The 27,855-nt window shown below is 40.4% G+C and overlaps 2 protein-coding genes and 1 long non-coding RNA gene across 6 annotated transcripts in view; 2 read left to right on the top strand and 1 right to left on the bottom strand.

Moving 5' to 3' along the window:
- Positions 1 to 55: 55 nt before the first annotated feature.
- Positions 56 to 6,420, top strand: MLLT11 (MLLT11 transcription factor 7 cofactor). 2 transcript variants are annotated; one of them, XM_060029590.1, is made up of 3 exons: positions 56 to 165; positions 778 to 850; positions 4,514 to 6,420. In XM_060029590.1, the coding sequence occupies exon 3, from the start codon at positions 4,520 to 4,522 to the stop codon at positions 4,790 to 4,792; it is 273 nt and encodes a 90-aa protein (XP_059885573.1). In that variant the 5' UTR covers positions 56 to 165; positions 778 to 850; positions 4,514 to 4,519; the 3' UTR covers positions 4,793 to 6,420. The 2 variants fall into 2 exon arrangements, with proteins under 2 accessions (XP_059885573.1, XP_059885572.1); XM_060029589.1 differs by lacking the exon at positions 56 to 165 and having other exon boundaries at positions 646 to 850.
- On the bottom strand, positions 2,504 to 4,621 carry LOC132436779 (uncharacterized). Its single transcript, XR_009521885.1, has 3 exons — positions 4,484 to 4,621; positions 3,531 to 3,595; positions 2,504 to 3,060 (listed from the first exon to the last, which is right to left on the bottom strand). It is a non-coding gene; the product is annotated as an uncharacterized lncRNA (long non-coding RNA).
- Positions 6,421 to 6,450: 30 nt separating the features above from the next.
- GABPB2 (GA binding protein transcription factor subunit beta 2) overlaps positions 6,451 to 27,855 on the top strand; it is a 28,058-nt gene continuing 6,653 nt past the window's right edge. Inside the window, exons 1-7 of one of the 3 annotated variants that reach the window (XM_060029582.1) lie at positions 6,451 to 7,588; positions 11,562 to 11,728; positions 13,670 to 13,837; positions 14,396 to 14,590; positions 16,703 to 16,841; positions 22,207 to 22,323; positions 24,813 to 24,998. In XM_060029582.1, coding sequence (XP_059885565.1) covers positions 11,621 to 11,728; positions 13,670 to 13,837; positions 14,396 to 14,590; positions 16,703 to 16,841; positions 22,207 to 22,323; positions 24,813 to 24,998 — 913 coding nt within the window. In that variant the 5' untranslated portion in view covers positions 6,451 to 7,588; positions 11,562 to 11,620. The remainder of the gene's footprint in view (positions 7,589 to 11,561; positions 11,729 to 13,669; positions 13,838 to 14,395; positions 14,591 to 16,702; positions 16,842 to 22,206; positions 22,324 to 24,812; positions 24,999 to 27,855) is intronic. The other 2 variants (XM_060029577.1, XM_060029583.1) reach the window with 2 other exon arrangements.

The raw sequence follows: 27,855 nt of genomic DNA on the forward strand, positions 1-27,855 counted from the left end.
TGGGAGCCGGGCGCACAGCTCCCCTCTGGACTGAGGTGGCGCTGCAGGACGGAGGGACGTGGGAGGGGCCTCGGAAGCCCCCGAGGGCCGCCGCCCCTGCCGGGAAAACCCGGGAAAGCGGACCCTCGAGGAAGGCCTGGCACGCAAGCTGGACCCTCCAGAATCGTGCGTTCTGTTTGCGCGTCAGGCGTTGCGGGGCGAAAGGAAGCAGAGCCCCCAAATCCTTCGGCCCCAACCGAGTTCAGAGATTGGCAGAAGCACACGCATCCCCGATGTCCCTGTGCCCTACCGCAAATGCAATAGGGCTAGGTTTATTTACCCATTGTGAGGGTGGGAAGGCAAATCGGGAGGTACCGAGGGAGAATTTTTGTGATTCTCAAAAACAGTTCGGGTGACCTGAAATCCTTAAATTGGGGAATAAAGGGACACTCCTCCACGTTGTCTAGAGTCAAGACTTTTAATCCATAAACCTAAAATTAGAGGACAATTAACTACTCATTCATTACACCCTCAGTCTGCACGGGGGAGCTGGAAGAGCTCGGGAATCAGACCAATAAGCCTACGGAGATGCTTTAGTCCTGTCTCCCTCCCTCAAGTGTTCTGGAACCTATCTTTTGAATTAGCCGAGTCAGGCCGGGAGGGGGCGGGGAGTCCTTCCGCCATTCTTAGGAGGGGCTGCATTGCAGGGGGAGACTGAGCAGACTGACTCAGTCACTGAACAGAGAGGGAGTGAGAAGACAAAGCCGTCAAAGCCCCAACAGCTTTCTTGTTCTCCAGCCCAGAGCAGACATCGGAGCCCTCGAAGTACTCCCTCCATCTTTGGAACACGCTAGTAATTCACTGATAACAGGTAAACGAAACCGGGGCGGGGGTGGTGGGGCGGCGGCAAGGGGCTGAAAAGATAGTCGGTGCTTCTAGTTAGGTTGAAGACCCCAAATGAGGATGGGGTTGGGGGACAGTTCAAGAGGAGCGAAGGCGGCGCTGTGAACAATAGGCAGTTATTCACAGTTTTACATCTTTGCTAAGATCTCCATCCATGCCTTATAATCCTTTACACAGATATTAATTTCTAACAATTTACATGTAGTTATTTCTCAGCATTTATCTCATTTCAGTTGTCAGTTTGCCTATAACATTGTCCTGAAGATAATAAAATTGTTAATTTTATTATCTTCAGTTTAGTAATCTACATCTTCCTTTTCAAGCTGTCAATTTGTTCTCCCAGCTTTTTGATGAATCTCTAGTCCTACTGTACCACTCTAGCCTCTACTTCCCTGTATCTTCAAATGTTTTCTGTTGTGTTCCATTGATGTGTCTACCCTCACCCCAAACTTATTTGTCTCCATAGGAAGGAGTTTGGAGGGAGAGATACGCGATAATATTGAGATAATATTGAGATTAATCCTGATCTTTCTTTTAACAGTCTCCTCCCATTCCCAAACCTATTCTCCAAAGAAAGAGGCAGTTTGAGGTAGGAAGGTAGGGGCTTCTGTGTTGGAGAACTGCCTGATCCCATATTGAAATCCAGTACAGTCCACAAGAGCTAGGTATGGGGGCAGATTCTGGAAAAGGAATGCTTATTTGCAGCAGAATGAGACACATAATGAGATGCCAGAGAGGTTCCATTCCCCTCCACCACCATCCCTTGTCCTCCCCTCTACAGTGGCAGCATGACACAGCAAGGCCCTGTTGGGTAGGCCCTAGAGTCCCACTGAGGATCTGGACAAAGGGTATCTGGGCGTGTCTGTGTGGCTCAGAGAGAGCCACTTTATGCTATGTATTTGCTAATTGTGTATCTCTAAGACTAGACAGTGATATTTAGAAATTACCTTTGCCTAAAATACCTGAATAATTTAAAATGAAGGATAGTGGGAAGCATTTATTGAGCATATATTGTGGTACAAGGCACTGTCCAAGCCCTTTAAGATAAGTAAATGAGAGATATAAAGATAGATGAGCTATGGGTAGAAAATATTTGGGGAAGAGAAAGCAAGCTGAAATGGGACCCTGTGCAAATTTTGGGTATTTGGGAATTAAATCCATACTATATTAAATTTAAAATGTTCGGGTATTTTAGCGTCAATTTTCGGTGCAGTCAATGTTCTTGACTTGATTTTAAATGCTGTATATACTTGATTGAGTGCCTTTCCGAAATGCATTTGGTACTCTGTACACGTCTCTGAATCAATGGCATGGCTAGAGATTTTGGACCTTTTAAGTTAATATTTTGTACAATTTCCTTTACCTTTTTTAATTGCAAGAGAAGCTCTGCCAGACATTCAGAATTGTCAGGACAGTTTTTATACATATACTGGTTGAAGAAAAGGAGTCAGTTTGTCAAAGAGCTTTTTCCCTTTCTCAGATCCTATCTTCCTCTCTTCTGCCTTTGCATTTTCACCATTCATATCAGAATCACACTTAACCCACTGAATACCTGTTCTTCAGGAACTAAGAATTCTTGCAAGTTTTGAGAATACTGGTATAGGATTATAAAAAGCTGCAGGCAACTATCTATGTATAACACATCAAAAAAGAATCAAGACTGGAAATTATGAGACCCTATCCAAACTGACTGGATAATCTCTAAGGTGTTTTCTAGTTTTAAAATTCTATGCTTTTTTCCCCCCTATGATTCTATTTTTTAAAGAGCCTATTATGTGCCCAGCATTATACTAAGCTCACTCTGGAGGGGACTGGTAAGGGAAGGGATACAAAAGAAGCCAGCTAGATTGGCAAACAACTAGTACTGTTAGTTTAAAAAAATCCCCATGGGAAGAAGTCAATAAGGCTGCTGACGCCTAAGGTTTGCTTCTTACAATCTCTACAGTCCCAGACTAAGCCAGGGTTGGCTGGTTGATAGGAACAACATTTTTTGTAGCTTTCTGTGCACATGCCTCTGCAAATTACTGTGGAGATGATCAGGGCTGAATATCATAGGATGATGACCTCACCTTTTCAACATGCTCCCCCACGCTTTTACAGTCCTCGAATTACCCTCCTTTTAAGCAGCTTGTCTGCTGAGTAATGCTCAGCTCCCAGGGTTTATTTTGGAGCTTGAACCTAAGAAGAAAAAGAGTAACTCTAACATTAAAAACATCCTGGTCTACCCACTTACCATTCCTAAAGCCCCTACACTCACACATAACTGTATTCTAGATTAAGGCCTACTTTTTCTGCCACATTATATGGGGGCATTGTGGAACCTACTTAAGGCCACTATTTAGGAGTCTCAAGGCCTGGTGAGAGCCAATGGACTCTGTTGGAGGAAGGCCTTGTGAAATGGGGGTTCTATTTTTGGAGGCAGTGGAATGTTCTTTCTGCTCCTTTGGGAACACTTCAACTAATGCTTCTTGCCCCTTCCCTTGGTTAGTAAGCAGCAGGGTGGGGGCTGCAGGGAGATATAATAGTCTAAGTTCAGGGTGTGGGTGGAACGGGCAGGAAAGGTGAGAGAAGTACTCATTAAAACATGGAAAAGTATCTAGTTCTGTTAAAAGACTTTCTCCTTCCAATCTAAATTTTACTTTCCTTACCTGAAATTTCTAATCCATTTGCTCTATCATCAGGTGTATTCTAGCACTGGGTCAGAGAAGCAATCCTGTTATGGCATAGAAAAATTCTTTTAGCACCTGCATTTTGTTCTGAAGGGGAGGTAGGCTAGAGAGAAATAGGCTGTTAAGGTTTATCTGTGGGGTTTTAAATGGGAGTGGCAAGGTATTCATTGTATTAAATACTAAGGGAAAATTAGTCAGCAGCCTTGAGTGTCTTTTGTGTTTAAAGCCCAGCACTTGTGAAGAAGGTACAAAGTAGACTGGTTTTTACCCTTGGGGAAACTCTTAGTTCCTTGAAGGAGATAAGATTATCCCCATACAAGACGTATAACAGTGGTCTGTAACCCCAAACTGATATAGTCAGGTGAAACTCTACAGGCATTGTGGGAGATACTGGAAGAAATAGGGTAGATGGAGCTGAGTTAAGTTTAAGGATGTCCTCCAGGAAGAGGTGAGTTTACAGTAGGGTTTAGAAAGCAGGGAGGAAAATAGAAAGTAGAAAAATCATGGAAACCCTTTTCAGAGGTACCATGACCTATTAAACGAAAGGCAGGAAGAAATCAAGAATATGAAATATAATAAGAATTCAGGGGAAAGATTCCTCTAGGGACTTGAATGGAGTCTTGAAACTTGGATAGTATTTTAAGGTGGAGAGTGGAGAGAGTTAAGACAGGAATAAGCATAGCTGTAGCAGAGAACATACTACTGCTAGGAAGAATGGGGCCAGATTCTGGAAGGCCTTGAAAACCAGACCCAAGCAGTAGGCAGTAAATAAGTCATTCCAAGATGGGGAGGAGTTAGGAAATGGTAGAAAATGGTAATAGAGGAAGATTCCTGAAGCTTGTCCTAGGGAACCTGGATTATGTACAGAGGCAAATGGGGATGTAAAGTTTCTCAGTAAGGAAAGGCCATGGGCCGCAAAGAGGTGGCAATACCATGAAGACTGATAAGTGGTTTCTTTCTAGGAAGTTATGAGGGACCCTGTGAGTAGCCAGTACAGCTCCTTTCTTTTCTGGAGGATGCCCATTCCAGAACTGGATCTGTCGGAGCTGGAAGGCCTGGGTCTGTCAGATACATCCACCTACAAGAACAAGGACAGCAGCGTTGGCAAAACAACGGGGCAAGCAACCGGAGCAGAGCAGGAGAAAAACCCTGAAGGCGATGCCCTCCTCGAGTACAGCACCTTCAACTTTTGGAGAGCTCCCATTGCCAGCATCCACTCCTTCGAATTGGACTTGCTCTAAGCCCAAGACCTCTCTCCCACCACCTTGCCCTCCTTTCCTGCCCTTTCAAGCCCCTCCTTTCCACCCTTTTACCCTATCAGTCTTGCTCTCTCCCCTCTATTGTGTTGAGGTGGTGCTGATGAATCTGCCAGAGTTGTGATTTATTTATTTATTTATTTTATTTATCTATCTTTCTTTCTTATCAGTTTCTCTCAAAAACCCTCAAGCCACAAAGTAAAGGGTTCAAGCAATGGAGTATTGGGTCACAGGGATTCCTTTCCTCCCCCCCATATATTAATTCCAGAAAACAGGCCTGATGAGGGCACCAGAGAGTAGTATGGAGTGCAAAATGGAGGACTGATTTTTTTACTTCATTTTAATCAGCTTCAGAGATTGCTCAAACCTTCCTAATTTCTTGCTCCAGGCCAGTAAACACAAATATTTCTTCAAGTGTTGATGAAAACCCTGTAAGTTTCAGTTTGAGATTATCTGCTCTACAACTGTAGGATTTCTAAAAGGCTAAGGTGGTCCTGCTCCTTCCTGTAATACACTTTTTCTCAGAGAAATTGGGGATAAAGTTTTAAAACAAGAGGAAATAATACATCATGAGAGATGACAATAGGGGAAAGCACTGAATCATTTCAGAAATAGATATGCTCTCTCAAAAGGGTTTTCCTTCTTCAAGCTTACTTTACAGTTTTGCTCCTGTCGGCTGAAAACTCTAGCTGAGGAAAACCACTGGGATTTCAAATCTTAAGATGCAATCCTGCTGACTATTATGATAATTTGTAGGGTATTATTCAGTTTCTAAAAGGCCTAGGGTTTGGTCCTTAGTATTTTAGTTTTGCCCTCCTGCATTTGCAATGTAGAATAATGATCAAATGGGCCTCCGGCACAGTTCTTCAGCTACCTTGATACCATGAAATGAACAATCAACTCTGACCCTACACCTTGTCTCCACTCCTTCTGAAATTATTGCTGCTGATTTGTGCTGCCATTTAATCACTTCTTTAATAAAGACATTCAATCCCAGGACTGGATTCTAGTTTTCTCTCTTCACAAGGAAGCAGTATAGATCTCAAAAATTAGCCTTGCTTCCAAGTTCAGCTTATATATTTTATCTAATATTCAACTTTGCGGAAGGGTTTGAGTAGCCTTTATACATTAAAATGATGAATTTCAAGTTGAACAGATAGATAACAAGGGTGAAATCAGCTTGAAATTATTTAAAGTATTTTGGGAGAAAGCTGTAACCAACCATTCTTGTGCTTGCCCACTGACTACCAGTATCTGAGGTAACAATTCCAGATGCCTCAGAAGGCACCTATGGCATTAAATCTGCACTGCATTATCTCAGCCTGGGTGCCTAACAAAATAAACGAATTAACCCAAATACATTATCTGCTTACTTATAACTCACCTCATTAAAAAAAAAAAACTATTTGGACTAATTTACAAGTAGTTTATGGGTGCCTACTATATGAGACAGAGTCGGACAACAGAGAGGTTGTAAACAAGAATGAGACAATGATTTTGACCTTCAAAAAGGGAAGCTGCAAATACCAATTTGGGCAGTATGCCGTAAATCCTTTAAAGTACATGAACAGGATCTAGAGAAATTCAGAAAAGGGGTGGATTAGTAGTTTGGGATTAGCAGATGTAAGCTATTATATATAGAATGGATAAACAACAAGGTCCTACTGTATAGCACAGGAAACTATATTCAATATCCTGTGATAAACCAGAATAGAAAAGAATATAAAAAAGAATATATGTACAATTGAATCACTTTGCTGTACAGCAGAAATTAACACAACATTGTAAATCAACTATATACTTCAATAAAATAAATTACAAAAAAAGAAATCCAGAGGAGGTATCATGTAAATCTTCCCCGTAGACTTTGAAAGGCCCACCATCAACGACAAAAGCCAAAATCGAATAAAGAGTGGAGCAGTGATATGTCCTCTATTTTTACTTATTTTTGAAGGTCTTCCTTCCCGACTTCTCGCTGTCCTTTAGTTCAAGGAGAACGGCGGGTGGAGATGGGAATCAACTGTTTGGTAAATAAAGTACTTAAATGGATTTGCAAACTCATGCTCCATCCTCTTCCAGGCCCCCCACAAAGAAATGACTCCGTTGTTTCAATATTCGCGCTGACAGCTTGGCTCTGGGCTCCTTACATTAAGGCTGTATCTGGAAATGTGGCCGTCCGGCACCAGAGCTCAATTCATGCGCAAAGCCAGCAATGTCCCAAACATCTTCACCCGAGGTTGAGACAGAGAAATAGGGTTTTCTCATCAACCCTAAGCCCCCTAAAAACAAGCAAGAGAGAGCAGGACCGATGCAAAATCCGATTTCTCAGCGGTTTGCGGGGCTCTTGGCGCCAAAACAAACCATCGGGTCCGTCCCCTGCCGGAACTATAAGACACGTAATCGATAATACTCCGCCTCGCTAAATAGTCCCGTCTAAAATGTCTCGGATACACACTATTTTACCTCAAAGCCCTTCCGGGAATAGAAAATGAGGCTCTGGGGTACATCACCCTTCTGTTTGAATGCAAATGTGGCTTTTCTAATCATTTTTTCTTCATAGATTCCTCCGCCAGAAATTATATTCGCCGTATTCACTTCCGGGTCCGCCATTTTGCTGCCTCCATTTCTCCGCGAGGGGGGGGGTTAAAGGCCCCCAAAATATGCATATGTGAAAAGGTCAAAAAGTAACCGTCAGTGACAGGGAGTCTTAACTAGAGAAGGAAACAGGACCAAACTGGCGGGCTCGGTGAAAACACAGCCGGCAACGTCCCGGACGAGGAGGTGAGGAGGAAGAAGAGATGCGTGGAATCGGGGGGTGTCACGGCTGGGAGGGAGGCTGCCTTGTAAAAGTTGCACCGCTTCTCAGCCCAGCCCCGGACTTCTGGATGCAGACGGAGCGGTGCCCCTTCACCAGAGCCGGGGCGGCTGGGGGAAGGAGAGGAAGGGGATGCTGCCGGGAGGAAGGGGAGGGGACTGGGAGGAGGTGAAGAATGGGGTGGGTGTAAGATCTGGGGCTGGGGAGCTGGACCGAGGGAAGCCAAGGCCACAGAGGTGACCACTAGGAGGCAGCGCGGAGCCCGGACCGGGGGCTGCTCCCTAGGCTGAGACCGTGGCTCCCTGCTCCTTCTTCCAAAAAGACAGAACGTCGCTGTGAGGCACGGGAGGAGTTGTGATACAGGAGAAAACGGAGACCCTAATTCTCTGACCCCAGTAATAGCCTAAAGATTATTAGTGAGCTCAGTAATCTGAGCAAGAGCAGTAAGGGCCCCGCCTCCAGTTCTTGCACAGTTGTTTGTACAGCTGGCGGCCCAGTGGGGACGTGTGCAGTAGAAAAAGAAGAAAATGTCGTCAGATCATGGATTCTTCGCTTCCATTTCTCCTTCCCGTTAGCTTTCTCCTATTCTCACAGAATTCCTTGAGCCACTTGACATCATCTTATTCTACTCCCCCTTCCTAGGAGGACTTTCCTCTCTCATCTGTCTTTTTAAAACATCTCGGGAAAAGGACATTCTATGACTTTACTTTTTTTTTTTTTTTTTTGGCCACGCTTTGTGCGCTGGTGGGATCTTAGTTCCCCAGCCAGGGATTGAACCCTGGCCCCGGCAGTGAAAGCACCAAGTCCTAACCACTGGACCTCCAGGGAATTCCCAGTAGAGGTGTTTGCGTCTTGGTGATACACTTTTTATATATAGTATAATTTGAGAAAATGTGAGTCATTTCTGCTAATGAACCACCTAAAATTTTGTTCTTTTTTTTCACTGTTTCTATCAGTTTGGTTTTTTCTTTTTTTTTTAACTTTTTATTTTATATTGGAGTATAGTTGATTAACAATGTTTGTTCTTGTTTTAAACTATTAGTTGGGACTTCCTGGCAGTCCAGTGGTTAGGACTGCGCTTCCACAACGGCGGGCATGGGTGCAGCCAAAACCAAAAACTATTAGTAGGGACTTCCCTGGTGGAGCAGTGGTTAAGAATCCACCTGCCAGTGCACGGGACACGGGTTTCGAACCCTGGCCCGGGAAGATCCCACATGCCGCGGAGCAACTAAGCCGGTGCGCCACAACTACTGAGCCTGCACTCTAGAGCCTGCAAGCCACAACTACTGAGCCCGCGTGCCTAGAGCCCGTGCTCCACAGCAAGAGAAGCCACTGCAGTGAGAAACCCGAGCACCGCAAGGAAGAGTAGCCCCCGCTCGCCGCGACTAGAGAAAGCCCGCGTACAGCAATGAAGACCCAACACAGCCATAAATAAATAAATAAATAGTAATAACTAAATTGAAAGGCAGGTTTGATATTTTAAAAGAAAGATAACCATGGAGGAATGCAAATATAAGTTTTCTGTAAGAAGGGTATGCTATCATTTTTTCTGTAACATTTTCTTAAGTCATAAAAACTTAGATCAGATTATAGACTTTCACACTATTAAAATTCATCCTCTGCTCCAGTCCAGTCACAGGGCCTAGACTATATATTCATGTTGAACAATCTCCCCTAGTGGTCTCCTGGATACCCATGTTTGAGCACAATATTCTATGATATAGATTGGAATATTAAATAAAATAAATCTAAATCACATAGTGGCTAGATGATTCTCAAAAGTTTTGGTTTTCAGGTTTTAATATTCTTAAAAATTATTAAGGACTCCAATCTGCTGTATCTATTGCTATTTACTGTTTTGAAATTAATTGTTAAATGTTAATTAAAATACAATAATAAATCCATTACATGTTAACATAAATAACAAAATTTTATGAAAGTAAATAACTTCCAAGTTAAAGAAATCGTGAGAAGAATGACATTGTTTGGGAATTACCTGGCAGTCCAGTGGTTAGGACTTGGTGCTTTCACTGACTGGGTTCAATCCCTGGCCGGGGGGGAACTAAGATCCCACAAGCACGGCCAAAAACAAAAAAAAATGGCATTGTTTTATATTTTTGCAAATCTCTTTAACTTCTGGCTTAATAATTTTCATATGTATTTCTTATTTTCATATCTGTTCTACATTCAATCTTTTGCAATATGTACTTGGAGAAAGGAGGAGTATTTTAATAGCTTGTTCAGGTAATTGTGGATATTCTTCTTTGATGTTACAACAAGTGGCAATTTCTTAAAAGTTAGTTGCAATGAGGAATCTGAAACCATGTCAATGAATGTTTTATACTTGATTACCTTAAAACCCATTGATCTGCTTTCACTTTGAATGAATCTTTTTACCGATTTTGTAACATGCATTGGTCATTTGAAAAATACTGGTTCACCAAATAATTCCCATCCTCCAAATGTTGATGCATTTTATACAGTATTAAAAAATCACATTCATTAGTATCACCACTACTTTTATGAGAAAAGTTTATAGTGAGCTATCAGCTCATGGAGGTGGATATTCCCAAAATTCTGTTTTTTGCATGGAAGCTGAAATTATAATTGATAATTGGCAGTAAATACTGCCAATTGTCTTCCTTGAAATGGCAGACTCTCTTTGTTCATTTTTTAAAATGAGAAATTACTTTTTACAATATGGACAAAGCAGTACAAGTTGAAAGGAAACATAATAAAAATTAAATTTATCAAGAATAGCCGTTTCCTCGTTGGTTGGAAGATTTGTAGTGAGTGGTGATTATATACCATTCAGACAATTCTGCATTGAATATAGAAACTTCTCACTATCCTGGGTATCCTTTATACCCAGGCCAGTTTCTGATTTACAGTAACCATCATTTGGGGTGGGGGGGCGCTGCAGTGGGTCTTCGTTGCTGCCCACGGGCTTTCTCTATTTGCTGCGAGCAGGGGCTACTCTTTGTTGCAGTGGGTGGGCTTCTCATTGCCGTGGCTTCTCTTGTTGCGGAGCACGAGCTCTAGGCGCACGGGCTTCGGTAGTTGTGGCTCATGGGCTCTAGAGCGCAGGCTCAGTAGTTGTGGCACACGGGCTTAGTTGCTCCGCGGCATGTGGGACCTTCCTGGACCAGGGATCAAACCCGTGTCCCCTGCATTGGCAGGCAGATTCTTAACCATTGTGCCATCAGGGAAGTCCCAGTAACCACCCATTTAAATGACCATTTTGCATGCTCTTCAGACTTAATCTCCACCATTTATTACCTTTGATTTCATGTGTTTAGCAACAGTTTTGTTTTTTCTTTTACCCTAAATAACTGAGAGTTGGCTATATGCCTTTTACAGGGAATAAAAAATCTCTCCTACTCAGATGCTTTTTTACTATGAGCTTTCACAAAGATTTAATAATGCCCAAATTATTAAGTGAAAAACTGTAATGATTTTAGACATAACTATACTTTTAAACAAAGTATGTAATCTGGCCAAGCTGATGACTTTGTTTAAAAAAAAACTCTAGGTGTTGCTGAGACACCTTCAACAGGTGCAGTGACGTCTCTGTTCATTTTTGAAAAAGTGTCTGCCATGTACCTGAGTCTCAGTATCCTCGGTTTATCTATTCATTTTTTGTTGTAATGTACTATTTCTACCCATGGTTGTTTCAAAGGGGTGAAATGCTGTTTTATTGATTCCTTAAGCTAGAAAGGCAGTAATGTGTTTCACATATTTCCAAAGTATTTTTCTGGAGATTGAAGGTGAGGGAACTATGGTTTAGGGCCAGAAACTTCCCGAATATCTGACTGTTTGTGTTAGATGAAGTAGAAAAGAAGTGCCTTATCAGATAGTCTGCTTGAGAAGTATCTTACATATATACAAGAGGTCTGCTAAAAACATACATACAAGAGGTCTTCTAAAAACATTTTACAGGCAGCTTTCCTTGTGTTTGAGTGACAGCTTCCCAAAAATTTGTGTTCCTATGCATAAAGATGTCTTTGGTGGACTTGGGGAAGAGGTTGCTAGAAGCAGCAAGAAAAGGCCAAGATGATGAAGTGAGAACATTGATGGCAAATGGTGCCCCATTCACCACAGACTGGGTAAGCTCTCTTAATTATTCCCAGCGTGCGCTGTTACCAACCTTTTTCATAAAGGCTAAACAGTCTGTACTGATTTTTCTTCATTCTCTTTCTGCCTCAGTCTCCTTACAAGCATTTCATTTTCTTTGCCTCATCTGAATATGTGGTTTTCCTTTTCTTTTAGTTTCCAAATTGAAAGAATCTCCTGTGGATATATGGGTGGTAATTGTAAGATACTATATACTTGTGATTTTCTATAATTTTTTAAAAATTATTTATTTATTTTTGGGGCTTCCTTGGTGGCGCAATGGTTGGGAGGCCGCCTGCCGATGCAGGGGACATGGGTTCGTGACCTGGTCGGGAGGATCCCACATGCCGCGGAGCGGCTGGGCCCGTGAGCCATGGCCGCTGAGCCTGCGCGTCCGGAGCCTGTGCTCCGCAGCGGGAGAGGCCACAACAGTGAGAGGCCCGCGTACCACACACACACAAAAAAAATTATTTATTTATTTTTGGCTGCATTGGGTCTTCGTTGCTGCTTGCGGTCTTTCTCTAGTTGCAGAGAGTGGGGGCTACTCTTTGTTGTGGTACGCAGGCTTCTCATTGCAGTGGCTTCTCTTGTTGCAGAGCATGGGCTCTAGTTGCGTGGGCTCTAGTAGTTGTGGCCCATGGGCTTAGTTGCTCCGCGGCATGTGGGATCTTCCCGGACCAGGGATTGAACCTGTTTCCCCTGCATTGGCAGGCAGATTCTTAACCACTGCACCACCAGGGAAGCCCTATAGTGTTTTAATTTTTAGAGTATTTTCTAAAGGTTTACTTCTCCCTGGAGTGTACTTGGGTTATAGGCTGTAATTAGCTAGAAATTAAACAAAATCAGTGTACTGAGTGCATTTCTAAACTAATGAAACTCCTTGTTTCCTTTTCTCTAAAATGTCCTCATTAATAAGGAATAGCCTAGCCATTTTATTTCCTTTACCACTGTTAAAAAACATTAAAGAGAAAGGTGTAATTTCATGAGTTCAGACAGTCAACTTGGAGAGCAGAGTGTCAGAAGATCCAGGTCCCGGTTATAACATGGGTTTGCTTAGTATTCATAGATTTTGTAAGCATTGCCTAATTTTAACAATTCGATAAGCACTGTCCTCTGTTCTGGGGTGATTAATTCATAAATTTAGAGGCCAGCAGTTTCTTAGCACTTCACAAAAAGGAAGAAAGGAAACCCATGAGATTAGCATTTCTATAAATAGGCCTGAAAAGAGCAATGTGAATTAAATCCAATCAGGTAAAGAGAGTAAATATATGAAAAGCAAAGAATAACAAAATAGGTTTTAAAATAGAGAGCATAACACGAAAAAGGAATAGATCTCTGGCCAAAATGGATGCTGATAGATAACTGTGATTAGTAACAAGACTTACTTTGAGATGATACAGACGTGCTTAGTGCTATTGACACACCATTGCTATTTTTTTCTGCGGAGTGCGGGGGGGCACTTCATCTCATCAGTATTTTTGCTTAGCTTTACTGTGGTAACAAACTTCTCTTTCAACCAATTAAATTTGTACCCTAAATTTCACATGTAACTTTCTAGTCTCTGCCCTTTTCCTAGAATTGTTTTGAACTTGCCTATCCCTTCCCTTTATCCCTGACTCAGAATGCTCTTTTCTATCCATTTTTTTTAACCTTCTTCTAAGCCCTATTTAAAATCATACCCTTTATGGAATTTTACCTGGTAAGTCTACCTGACTTAAATCCATTATACTTAGTGCTTCTTTAATTGGTCGTATATTTATTTGTCCATTAGTGTATTAATTTTAATGAAATAATTTCTTCAGCTTATCTGTCCAGCCAGTTTCTCTCTCCAAGGACAGGAACCTAGGCGTCACCTGTTGTTCATTTGTATCCCTCCAGTAATGATTTAGGACTCTGCACACAGTTGATATTAAATGAGTATTATTTTCCCACAGCTTGGAACATCACCCCTCCACCTTGCAGCCCAGTATGGTCATTATTCCACAGCAGAAGTGCTCCTTCGAGCAGGCGTTAGCAGGGATGCCCGGACCAAAGTGGACAGGACCCCCTTGCACATGGCTGCAGCTGATGGACATGCACACATCGTGGAACTACTTGTTAGGGTAAAGCAAGAAGAGTGAGGGGGTCTATATTGTAAAAAAGACAAATACCTCCCTGTTTTTTTTACTTCAACAGGTGGTAGGAAACTAGGTTGGGAAAGATTAAGTTTAGGACAGTTTATAGTATTGAATTGCATCTCTTTCAAGAGTCATCATGGCTATGAGGATTTTATTTTCTAAGTTTTTAAAGGCTAAACAAACTTTATTGAACTTTCTTCATTTTTCTTCTGCAGGTGTTCTCTGATCTTATGCCTATTTTTTCAGGCACTCAGCTCTCTGTTAATAAATGCAACAAAAATCTGTTCTTTTCCCCTTCCTCTCCCATCTGTTATAATTTCCAACTATGTCCTTAAAAGGTCCTCTCATTTAAGGCATTGTGTCTATGAGCATTCAGGAGAATTTGAATTCAGGAGACATGTTTTTCCCTTTGATATTTCTTAAACATTTCTAAATTTGAATATGTGTAATCTCTATGGAAATCCTCTGTATATGGTGATGGGATATTGTACCTGTGCTACTGTAACCAGTGTCTCTTTGAAAAAAATTACTTTTCTATGACAGAATGGTGCAGATGTGAATGCCAAGGACATGCTGAAGATGACAGCTTTGCACTGGGCCACAGAGCACCACCATCGAGATGTTGTAGAGCTACTTATCAAATATGGAGCTGATGTCCATGCTTTCAGCAAGTTTGATAAATCTGCCTTTGACATAGCCCTGGAGAAAAACAATGCTGAGATTCTGGTCATCCTTCAGGTCCTGTTCTTTTTATACACCACAGTATACTTCAGTTGAAGTTAAGGATTTTTTGTAGGAGCTGAATCAAAACTGAATTTTCTCTATCTTATCAAAGTAATACTTCCATTATGTCTCAATCTTGTGACTCAGTGTCATTAGTATCTTTAAAAAAATAATAATATTCTATAAAGCCCTGAATTATTCATGGTGATTGAAGAACAATGTTGTGGCCAGTACAAAAATAAGTTTTTATTTGGCTTTGGAATGTTTTTTCTCCATGAAAATTTCCCTTTCTAATTAAACTTGACTTGGGATAATATTAAAAATCTCTTTATGTTTTATGAATATACATCAGCTCTTGTGAGATAGTACATAGCTCTAAAGCATATTGAGTCATAAGGAAGCCATCTCAAAATTAAAAATCAGCTGTGATGATATCATCCATTGATTTCCTAAGCCAGCACTGGTATATCAGGAAATAACAGGATGAGAGATACAAAGATTAGTAGGACATAGCCCTGTCCTTGGAGTGTTTACAGTATGATGAAGGTAAAGACAAGATATAAAGCATTACAGTACTATGGTGGTAAACAGATACCTAGTAAGTATTACAGGAGGGAGTATTGATAATGCTTAAGGCAAGGATTAAAGTATATGTAGGCTCTGAACTGAGTTTTGAAGGAGTAGTAGGCAGAGGTGTGAGAAGATGATATTCTAGGCTAGAAAAAGCAAATCAAAGACAGAGGTGGGAAAGGACATGGAATATTCAGGAAAGAGTAAGTAGTTCTGTGACCAGAGATTGGGCAAGAGAAGCAGAGTTTGGAAGTGGCAGGAGCTAAGGCTTGAGAGGCTGAGTTCTGAACATAGGGTTGTTAGATGGCATGCAAAAGAGTATGGACTATTGGGCTTCCCTGGTGGCGCAGTGGTTGAGAGTCTGCCTGCCGATGTAGGGGACGCAGGTTCGTGCCCAGGTCCGGGAAGATCCCACGTGCCGCGGAGCAGCTGGGCCCGTGAGCCATGGCCGCTGAGCCTCCATGTCTGGACCTCAACAGGAGAGGCCACAACAGTGAGAGGCCCGTGTACCGCAAAAAAAAAAAAAAAAAAAAAAAAAAGTATGGACTATTTTGTGGGCAAGGGGGATCCAATAGAAGCTTTTAAGTAGAGAATTGATATGATTGGAGTGTGGTACAGACTTGAGAGAGAAGACACTTAATGCTGAAGACCTTCATTAGGCCAGGCAAGAGCCAATGAAGGCTTGAATTAAGGAAGTGATAATGGAGGGTAAAGAAGGAATTTTACAGTAATCAGAGAGAATGGATAATCTGTTTCAATTGAAGCTCTTAGCAAGGGGATAATTATATGTAAAAAAATAACCATTTCTACTGTATTATCAGAGGTTGGTTGGTTTTTTCTGACATATGGTTCCCTATAGACTGGTTATTCTCTTCAACTTTCAATTCCTTGTTTAGAGCCCTTTTATAATTTGACTTTTTTTTTAGTAGTGATCATGTTTGTAGAAAACTGCTTATGAAAGTAAAAAAATAAAATAAAGATAAGCATCTTTATACCAAAATTGTGCAGATATCTCTAGAAGCAGAAGTGCAGCATATGGAACTAGACTTTAAAATCCGGCACTCATTTATTTGCTTGTTATATATTCTCTTAGGGATTTCTTCAATGGCAGAATGGAATAAGTAGTTGGACAAAACTCTGGAGAATATTGTTCTGTGTGGATTCTCTGCAGGGATCTCCAGCTAGCACATTGTCTTGTACATAATTGATCATAGAATATTAGTGCTGGAAATTACTTTTTAGGCCACCCCCTTTATTTTTCAAATTAAAAACCAATATCCAGAGAGGTTAAGTGAATTGTCTAGAAGTTTTTGCAAATAATAACACCTTTTTTTTTTTTCTAAAGTAGAGATAAGCTTGGGAAAGCAATCTAATGTCTCTGTTGCCCTGGTTTGAGAAAAAACAGTCGTCTTAATGAGAACTGTGAGGTCCCTGGGACATTGTGCACCGGAACTAGTTCTGCTTGACAGAGCATTGTAGGGGGCCTGTTCAGTAACTGTATAACTAAGGCTGGTTAGTAAGTGTTCTGACTTTGAAATATCTTGCATTGTTTTATAGGAAGCAATGCAGAATCAGGTGAATGCTAATCCTGAGAGAGCCAACCCTGTGACTATGGGTACCCCATTCATCTTCACGTCAGGAGAAGTTGTCAACCTCGCAAGCCTTGTTTCTTCAGCCAGCACCAAAACAACCTCAGGTAATGTTCTGATAATGTGACATTTATCTTAGACTTAAAATGAACAGAATTACAGGTTTTCTTATGAGATGAATAGGTACCCTGCCTGATACCCACTCCTTTATTAAAACATTCCTCAAATGGAAGATTTATAATAGATTTAAAAGCTAATGCACTGGGCTTCCCTGGTGGCACGGTGGTTGAGAGTCCGCCTGCCGATGCAGGGGACGCGGGTTCATGCCCCGGTCTGGGAGGATCCCACGTGCCACGGAGCGGCTGGGCCCATGAGCCGTGGCCGCTGAGCCTGCGCGTCCGGAGCCTGTGCTCCGCAACGGGAGAGGCCACAACAGTGAGAGGCCCACGTACATCTAAAAAAAAAAAAAAAAAAAAAAAAAAAAAGCTAATGCACTTATTCTTTCTAAGGGAAGGGAAAATCATACATTGGGATTGTACATAAGTGTTTACTGTGTTAAAAGTAAAATATTCTACAGATTAATCTGTTGAAGGGTTATGTCTGACCCCTAAATGAAAATATACGGGTGCTTTAATATGGTACTGCTAAGGAAAATAGTTAAATATTTATAGTCTAAGGCAGTAACAAAGCAGAATAAATATAAATGGTTGTTGGAATGCTGATATATATAAGAGGTACATGTGATTATTTGACTAAAGTGTAAGAGTCTTGATTTGTTCTTGAGAACATATATAACAACAAAATAGCAAAGAAAAGCACTTGGTGTTGATCTTTTGAGACTTGTATGTTTTTAACAAAAATATCTATCTAAAAAGGAGCAAATCCACTTTGCTGTACAGCAGAAACTAAAACAACATTATAAATCAACTATACTCTAATAAAAATTTTTTAAAAATAAAAATAAAAAGGAGCAAATTGAGTTTATTTTCAACATCTCCTTACAAATACTTGTTTTACAATGAAGGAACTTGTGTCCTCATTTAAATAAATTTTCCTACTGACTCTTGGTTTCTTTTTCTGTTTCTGACTGTCATTTAAAAATACACAACTGTATTCATAGTTAAGTTTGTAAAATATCAAAGGAAGATCTTGAATGAGGTATTATTATTGAGAGGCATTGTAAAATAGAAAGAACACACTATACATAGAATTTTGCATTCAGAACTGCTTTCAAATACTGATTTATTACTTGGCTAAGATGCTTGACCTTGGAAAAATTACTTCTCTAAGCCTTCTGTACTCATATATAAAATTGGGATATAATAATCTACTTTATGAGGTTGTTGTGAGACTTAGATTTTGTATTTCAGTACCCACTTTATAGCAGGGCTTCAGTAATAGCTAATGTTAAGTGGAAATATAACTTCTCAGTGAAGGTTGAGTCCATCATGCCCACAAGGGGGCAGTAGTGACCTTCATTTTATAACTATCAACTGTTGTTTAAAATCACTGTTAATCAGAATATTCACAGCCATTTGGATTTGTTGTGGTTCAAGCCTCACTGATTAGAACAAGTGCTTTTTTAATCCAAAAGTTTTTAGAAGCCAATAAAGTTATATGTTCACAGACACGTATTGAATAAAAAGAGCTAGAGTTAAGTCTTTAGTCTAACTACTGAAATTCTGCAGATTCTTATCTGGAATGATAAGCAAAGTTGAAGACATTCAGGATAGAGATTCTTAGTCTTGATTCCCATGGACCTATATCATGCTTGTCGTGTTGCTTTTGGCAAACCTACTCTTCTTTCTTCTGTATGTTGACAACGGCAATTTGAAATTGCTAAACCGTCACATAATTAGAGCTGATCTCTCCAGTGTCATCTTACTCATGAAGCAGTTCTACCTAGCTATTCCCCTTTAGGGAATTGGCTTATCTGATGCTTAATCAGTGCAGATAAAAGAAAGGGAAAAGTTATAAGACAAATTCAGGTTGTGTTATTTAACTGGGTTAAAAGATTTTCTTTTCCTGAATGGTGGGGCAGGCCTCTTGTTTCCCATCATCCAGTAATATTTTTAAGAATTAACTGGAAAGACCTTAAAAAAAAAAAGAATTAACTGAAAGTATCATAGGATTATCATTTTGGTGGATTTTTTTTTGCTACACCCCACACCATGTGGGATCTTAGTTCCCCGACCAGGGATTGAACCCATGCCTCCTGCATTGGAAGCCCAGAGTCATAACCACTGGACTGCCAGGAAAGTCCTTGGTGGATATTTTTGATATCAAAATTCAGATTATAAAGTTTGCTTTCAATTTTCCATTTGTGACTTAAAGATATCAGTCATCAGTGCCACCATCAAACTGCAGTGATTTGGGAAGGCAGACTAATTTAAACATTAATCAGAGCAAAACAAAGTTATGAAGATGAATTTCCTGTTTCTGTAGAATCATAAGATGCACTCCTAAGTCAAATATAAATTGCCTTATATTGGTTCATAAAGGGTACAGGCTTTGGAATCTAATAATTAGGTCCTAATCTGGGCTCTGACATTTACTAGCTGCATGACCCTGGGCAAGTTACTTAATTTTTCTGGATCTAGTTTGCTGAGGTTGCCTGGCCAACCATAGCACACTACCCTAAATCCTGGTCTGAAGAGCTTATTTATTTATATAAGCCACATTCTGAATAGGTAAAAAGTTGTCACTAACAATGCCATTTCCCTTCCAAAAACAACAGCAACCATGCACATTTCACTTTATTTGATGTGGGGTCTTATATTAAAGAGAATGAAGGAATTAACATTATTTAACAATAAAGTACTTTATTTTCCTAGAACTACCTGGGATAAGTCTAAAGAGGTAATTTGCATCATCTCTTCAGTTTCAACTGTATATGTCAGAATACTAAACCTAATTTTTCACATATGTTCTTCATTTTGCTATTGAGGGGAAGTTGGGTGAGTCATTATGTTTGAATCAAAGGGAGAGCACCCTTAGGTTGGAATCATTTTATGCTAAGAAGTATATAATGCCTTTCTCATGAAGCAGTTCTACCCAGGTGTTCTCCTTTAGCTTGGTGGCCTACCTGATGTTTGTCCTAGAACTTTAATTATAACAGCCTTGCTTGTGTGTGTGTATGTGTGTGTTTTAACTGTGGTAAAATAATAACAGCCTCTTTTTTTTTATTGTTAGTGATTTACTGTCACATATATTCCAACCTCCATGAGGCATATATCTAAAAATTGCTTATTCCTTGTTTGTTTCATCTGTGAATTTTATGTCAGCACTTGGTACCATAGTCTGAGTGATAAGAAAAACATGAACTAAGCAGGAAAATTAGGGTATAGGCTATAGCTGAATCTTGCTCTTACTGAAGTCATTAGATAGACACAGGCTCCTTTCTAGAGGTCAAGCACTGTGTTCTACTCAGACCATTTGGTTCCCTGAGTATTTCATGAGAAATTAAAATAAGGATATTATTACTATCTCTACCCTTATCTTCACTCCCACAGTCATCACCCAAAAGCTTTGATTAAGATAGTTGCAGCTATGTGTATTATACAAGTAATCCACCTTTTTATGGAAAAATCTTCTGAAATTTAAATTTATAAACCAGTTAAACTAACTAGATTAATCATATCAGAAAAGGACTTTACGTTTTTTTAAAGTACTTTATAGATAATTGACTTTTTTTAAGCATAGTAGTGGGAGAACTTAAGAATACATTTAGGGCTTCCCTGGTGGCGCAGTAGTTAGGTATCCGCCTGCCAATGCAGGGGACCTGGGTTCAAGCCCTGATCCAGGAAGATCCCACATGCCGCTGAACACCTAAGCCCATGAGCCACAACTACTGAGCCTGCGCTCTAGAGGCCTCGAGCCACAACTGCTGAGCCCGCGTGTCACAACTACTGAAGCCTGCACACCTAGAGCCCATGCTCCGCATCAAGAGAAGCCACCACAATGAGAAGCCTGTGCACCGCAACAAAGCGTAACCCCCATTTGCCACAACTAGAGAAAGCCCGCGTGCAGCATGAAGACCCAATGCAGCCAAAAATAAAATAAATTAAGAAAAAAAAAAGCGCACTTAAAAAGAAAATAGGGCTTCCCTGGTGGCGCAGTGGTTGAGAGTCCGCCTGCCGATGCAGGGGACATGGGTTCGTGTCCCAGTCCGGGAAGATCCCACATGCCACAGAGCGGCTGGACCCGTGAGCCGTGGCCATGGACCCTGCGCGTCTGGAGCCTGTGCTCTGCAACAGGAGAGGCCACAACAGTGAGAGGCCTGCGTACCGCAAAAAAAAAAAAAAAAAAGAAAAGAAAAGAAGTGTATCAGTCACATTTCAGTCAGATGACAAAGCTACATATGGTGTAGTTTTACTATACGTAATTTTATTGTACATATAAAATAAATATATTTATTTTATTATACATATATAATAATATATATATATTATAAGTATATAATTTATAAGCTTATAAACTTAATTTATAAACACTTTTTAGTAACAATGGAGTAACTACTATGAGGAGAGGAGAACTCAGGAATAGCCAGTAAGGGGAGCAGCCACTACTTCTGTATGACAAAACTTAATCTCATGCCAGATGACAAGAAATATTTATGGGGTCCAGCTTCAGTATCACAAGATACGGCAAAGAAGGGTGGATTTGCAGCCAAGAAGCAATTAATTCACAACTGGTACAATAAGTATCTCTGAAATTATAGTGAAAGAGGGAAATGAAATTCATGTTATAAAAGTTTGATTTATGCAAAACTGTTGAGTAATACTTTCAGTTCATAAAGTTAGGAGTGCCTATTGCCAGATCTAATACACTTCCCTCTTGGAACTTAGCTGTAAGGATATCACACAGATACAAGAGAAAAAGATTATGAACAAATTGTTTTTGAAAAGCACATCATGACTTAACTAAAGTAGGTAAAGTAGGTAATTGTTTAGCCTTTGACATTCAATATGTGAAACTTCACGTTTTTAATGTCTTTGCGCTTGAGGTCAGTCCTAGTCTTCTCACCTCTCTAGCTGATGAATAGAAGTAGCATGGTTGAATAAAGCCCAGAGGGGCCTATTCCCTCAACACTGCTTAGTTTGGGGTGAGGCATGCTTTGTACCCTTACTGCCTGGTGCCAAGGAGAGCTCTGCATAGCCAGCCTAGGGAGTGGGTGGCACTCTTGGTCTGTTAGCTACTGGTGCTCAGCATTGGCAATGCCAAGAGAATGATCAAATGAAGGGAATGTAGTGTGGCCCTATACCAAGCATATTACCTTAATCCACTTTAAAGAGAAGACTTTAAACCTTAAGAGTTTTAACACCATGATAATTGGTTTTTGTAAGTTTGCATTAGAGAGCAAGATTGAGCACATTAGAGTGAAAAGCTGAGGTTTTGATTTAATAAGCCATTTTTAGTTCATCTCAATTTATTCTCTCCGCTGGACCTCATTTGCCTTTTTTACCGAAATAGGTGACCCCCATGCCTCCTCAACAGTACACTTCTCAAATTCTACCACCTCAGTGCTGGCCACCCTTGCAGCTCTTGCTGAGGCATCAGCCCCCCTCTGCAACTCACACAGAGCCACAGGTAGGTAAGGGATATCTGCTGGGTGAATCACCATTTCTTCTTTTGCTTTTGAATCTCCAGCAGATTTAATTTGCATGAAATGTTAAAGAATTATGGTTAGAGACAGCTAGGATAAAGGGATGTAGAGTCATTGAGCATCAGAAAGAAAAATCGCTAAGCAATATAATCAGTCAGCTGAATAATATCAGAGAATAAGTTATTCCTTTGTAGTTTTGCAGCTTCAAGTTTGTTTATCCTGACTCCAGTTGCATCAGATTGAAATGTTTAGTCTTATATTAGCAGAGTTTTGGAAATACTCTATGTTATGCTTTGTCTGATGCTATCATAGAATGATTCAAAATAGCAGCCTAAATGTCTTGTATTAAAGCATCAAAATACATGGGACTGCTACCTGGCTCATTGTTATATTCTTTGTACCTCAGGTTGGCTTGCTTCTATTTTCACTGGAGATGTTATTTTGGCATTTCCAGTGGATTTGTGAAGACACATTCTGTATAGTGCCCTTCTTATTTTAAAACAGAAAGGTTTCAGGTCACTTAGCCCAAGCTAGTGACCCACAGGGAAAAGGCTTAAGGCTTCATATAGGTAGGGGACAAATAGTCATAGGTAGGGCTAAATAGTCATTTAGGAATCTTTCTGGAAACCTCTGGCAGTCTGCTCCATCATAAATGAAAGCAGATTGTTGATTTCTTTCTGCCGTTGACACTTGGATGCTGAGAACATTCCTCCAATCCTATTTTTCCAACTGACAACAATCATAAAGATCTCTACTCAGATGTGTATGAGTGAACAGCATGGCAGAGGAAAAAGCAATGTATTAAACTTGTGCTTGTTATTCTTTTGATTTGTTCTTTGATGTTGGATAAATCATTTAACTTCTCCAGGTCTCAGTCTCCTCATCTCTGACATGACGGTTGGATTAGATTACCTATCAGGGTCCTTTCAGCTATAACATTTAACTGTTCTTCGTTTCTAAGAGGTGTGGATGCTCTATTTCCACTGAACTGCCTGAATGTGTCTCATATGGATAGTCCCTACCCCACTTATTGCAGAGTTCTACTTGTGACTCTTTAGATATAGAAATTTCATAGTGGTAGGAGCTGTTTCCCCTAATAGTTACTGGGGATACTGACTAACCAAACTGAAAATCTTTATTCAACATGATACATGTAAAGCTCTTAGAAAGGTACCTGGCACATAGTATCATTGCTGTTAATGTTATTGTTGATCTGTCAGATGAGAGAAGCCATCTACTATTTTTGTCTATCAGACTTCTTCAATGTTTTGACTTCTTGACATATTATTTTGTTAATTCACTATTAAATGCCTTTATTTCTTATAGAAATAGATCTCTATAGTTATTTTCCTAAGCTCTCTAAAGTTGTTTAGACTTTCAAGATGCTTTCTGAAAAAGGAGTTCTGAGATCAAATATGTTTGGGAAATTCAGCATATCTTATTTTATATTAGAGAGTCACAATGCTCATTAGTCTGTTAGGGTCTCTGATACTTCCTACAAAATAAACACAAAAATTTAAGCATATTTAAACGAGCATTTTGAAAATGTATTTGTACATAGAACCTATCTTTAGTGAAAGCTAACATGTCAATGAAGACATTTTACTTATTTATTTATTTTTATTTTTGGCTGCGTTGGGTCTTCGTCGCTGCACGCGGGCTTTCTCTAGTTGCAGCGAGCGGGGGCTGCTCTTCGTTGGGGTGCACGGGCTTCTTACTGTGGTGGCCTCTCTTGCTGCGGAGCACGGGCTCTAGGCGTGCGGGCTTCAGTAGTTGTGGCACGTGGGCTCAGTAGTTGTGGCACACACGCTTAGTTGCTCTGTGGCATGTGGGATCCTCCTGGACCAGGGCTCGAACCCGTGTTCCCTGCATTGGCAGGCAGATTCTTAACCACTGCGCCACCAGGGAAGTCCCTGAAGACATTTTAGAAAGTACTGTTCTAATGCATTCCCTGTTTTCTTTCTTTTTAAAACAATTTTTTAAATTTATTTTTATTTATTTTATTTTCGGCTGTGTTAGGTCTATCATTGCTATGTGCGGGCTTTCTCTAGTTGTGGCGAGCGGGGGCTACTTCTCATTGTGGTGCACGGGCTTCTCATCGCGGTGGCTTCTCGTTGCGGACTACGGGCTCTAGGCTCGCAGGCTTCAGTAGTTGTGGCACACAGGCTCAGTAGTTGTGGTGCACAGGCTTAGTTGCTCCACAGCATGTGGGATCTTCCCAGGCTTGAACCCGTCTCCCCTGCATTAGCAGGCGGATTCTTAACCACTGCGCCACCAGGGAAGCCCTCCCTGTTTTCTTTTCGTCTCTGACTTAGCATTGTTTACAGGAGCTTGCTTTTGTGAACTGCGTTGAATCTAACTTGTTTTTTCAAGTTTTTCTATCCCTGATATTATCAGTTTTAAGGGGGCTGAAATTACTGTACTTCTATTTTTTTTAAAGCTGAAATGTTATGTTTCCTTTTGTCATCTGTAGCTAATTCAGAGGAAATCATAGAAGGAAATTCTGTTGACTCATCAATCCAGCAAGTGGTGGGGAGTGGAGGCCAGAGGGTCATCACCATAGTGACTGATGGAGTCCCTCTGGGTAATATCCAAACTGCAATCCCTACTGGAGGCATTGGCCAGCCATTTATTGTAACTATGCAAGATGGACAGCAAGGTGAGTTATCCCATTTAAACAACTGTTTATTAAAAGATACTTTAGACACTCAACACACCTCTAAAAATGAGGCATTAAGGGGACTTCCCTGGCGGTCCAGTGGTTAAGACTCCGCACTTCCAGTGCAGGGGGCGTGGGTTCGATCCCTGGTTGGGGAACTAAGATCCCACAGGCCACGTGGTATGGCCAAAAAAATATATATATATATATATGAGGCATTAGGGCAAGTAGTGGGAATGGGAGAAAGCCAGATGCCAGATGGGACAAAGAAGCTCTGAAAAAGGAAAAGAAACAGAAGCCAGGCTGGCAAAGGCTGTTTCTCCTCATATATATAAAATCTGTGAGTAAAACCAATAATCTGGTAGAAAAAAGAGCAAATAATGTCAACTAGTAGTTCACAGAAAAGAAAATAGGAAAAAAATAGGAAAATACGTTCAACCTACTTCTTTCATGCAAGAGAAATATAAATAAATACTGCAGCAAGATACCATTAAAGCACTATATTGTCAAGGGTATGGGGAAACAGGCAATCTTATAAATCACTGGTGAGAGTGTAAATTACTGCATCCTCTGAAGAGCAAATTGTCAATATGTATCAGTATTGAAGATGCATATTATACCTTTTGGCTAAAAAGTTATTTTTCTATGAATTTATATTCACACACACAGAAATGACATATATACTATATTATTCATTACAGCATTATTTGTAATCATCAGAGATTACAAAGAACCTAAGTAGAAGTCATTAAGGAACTGGATAAATAAATTATGATACACACCACCCGTGCAATGGAATACTATGCAGCTATAAAAAAACAATGAGGAAGATTCTTGTATGCAAGTATGGTCTGATCTCCAAAATATATTAAGTGACAAGAGCAAGATGCAGGGGTGTGTAGAGTATGCTACATTTGTATTTTTAAAAAAGGGGAATATATGTATATTTGCTAATATGTTCATAGACTTAGACTATCTCTGGAAGAACATTCAGAAATAACATTGATAACATTGGTTCCCTTGTAGCAGGGCACCTGGGTAGCTAGGGATGGATAGGAAAGACTATCTCTGGAAGAACATTAAGAAATAACGCTGATAACATTGGTTCCCCTGTGGCAGGGCACCTGGGTAGCTAGGGATGGATAGGAAGCTTTTCAATGTATATGCTTTTATAGCTTTTAATCTTTGAACCATGTGAATGTATTACATATTTTAAAAATACATAAGTAAATTTTTTTTGAAAAAAGAAAGAAACTAATCGTTACAACTTCATTTCTCAGAAATACTGAAGGTTGAAGAAGGAGGGTTGGTATAATTACCTTTTGTGTCATCAAAATTTTGATTTGGCCTAAATAATTATGGGGATTTTATAATTTTCAAATTATTTGAATTGATGGATCTTTGCAGTATGGGAAAAAACAGTAGAAATTAAACCTTTATAACTCGGGCTTTGGTATCATAAGTTCTTGGAGCTTATTTGAAAATATACCACTGATATTTTTGTGGACATGATTATCATTTAAAGTTTTGGGGGGCTCATTGAGTAAGTGAGAGCCTCTGCTTGTAATGGAGTTAAATAAATGAGAACGAAGTTGTTTTAAGGAAAAAAATAAAATTTGAGGTTTTGCCTAGATAAACTACACTACTTTTAAAAAAAATTTTTTTTAACTACTTATTAAAAAAACATTACTTACTTGTTTATTTTTTTTTTGGCTGCGTTGGGTCTTTGTTGCTGCATGAGGGCTTTCTCTAGTTGCGGCTAGTGGGGGCTACTTTTTTTTTTTTTTTTTTGCGGTACGAGGGCCTCTCACTGTTGTGGCCTCTCCCGTTGCAGAGCACAGGCTCCAGACGCGCAGGCTCAGCGGCCACGGCTCACGGGCCTAGCCACTCCGCGGCATGTGGGATCTTCCCGGATCGGGGCACGAACCCGTGTCCCCTGCAACGGCAGGCGGACTCTCAACCACTGCACCACCAGGGAAGCCCTGTCGGGGGCTACTTTTCGTTGCAGTGTGCAGGGTTTCTCATTGAGCCCGGAGCACGGGCTCTAGGTGCATGGGCTCAATAGTTGTAGCTCATGGGCTCTAGAGTGCAGGCCCAGTAGTTGTGGTGCACCGGCTTAGTTGCTCCGCGGTATTTGGGATCGTTCCTGACCAGGGCTCAGACCCGTGTCCCCTGCCTTGACAGGCGGATTCTTAACCACTGCGCCACCTGGGAAGTCCACTACACTACTTTTTACAGATGCATTTAACCAGGCCCAAAGAAGGAGAGCTGAAATTTTGTGAATTAATTGTAAGAAATTTTTAATCCCAGACAGAATTTCCATTTCCACTTAGCAGATATCCAAGATGCTTTCTACTGCTATCAGTTGATGAGTGTTCAAGGAATACAAGCTAATGTTAAAATCAACCAAACCAAATAACTAGGTAAATCTGCTTTAAACAAAAATCACAATGCATCCTAAAACCTAAGTATAATTTTAACTTTTTATTTTGAGATAATCATATATTCATTCATGTATAGTTGTAAGAAATAATACAGAAAGATCCCATATACCTATCACCCAGTTTCCCCCAATGGTAACTTTTTTTATAACTCTAGTACAATATTACAGACAGGAAATTGACATTGGTACAATCCACCAACCTTATTGAGATTTTTTCCAGTTTTATATGCATTCATTTGTGAATTTGTGTTCTATGCAATTTAATGCATCAGCACCACCAAAGTTGAGATACAAAACAGTTCCATCACCGAGATTCCTTTTGCTACTCTGTATTCCTTGTGTTATAGCCACTTCCCTTCCCACCTCATTCCTAACCACTGGCAACCACTAACTAATTCATCTGTTCTCTATCTT

Source organism: Delphinus delphis, chromosome 1 (assembly GCF_949987515.2).
Source record: "Delphinus delphis chromosome 1, mDelDel1.2, whole genome shotgun sequence".
Taxonomy (NCBI): Eukaryota; Metazoa; Chordata; class Mammalia; order Artiodactyla; family Delphinidae; genus Delphinus; species Delphinus delphis.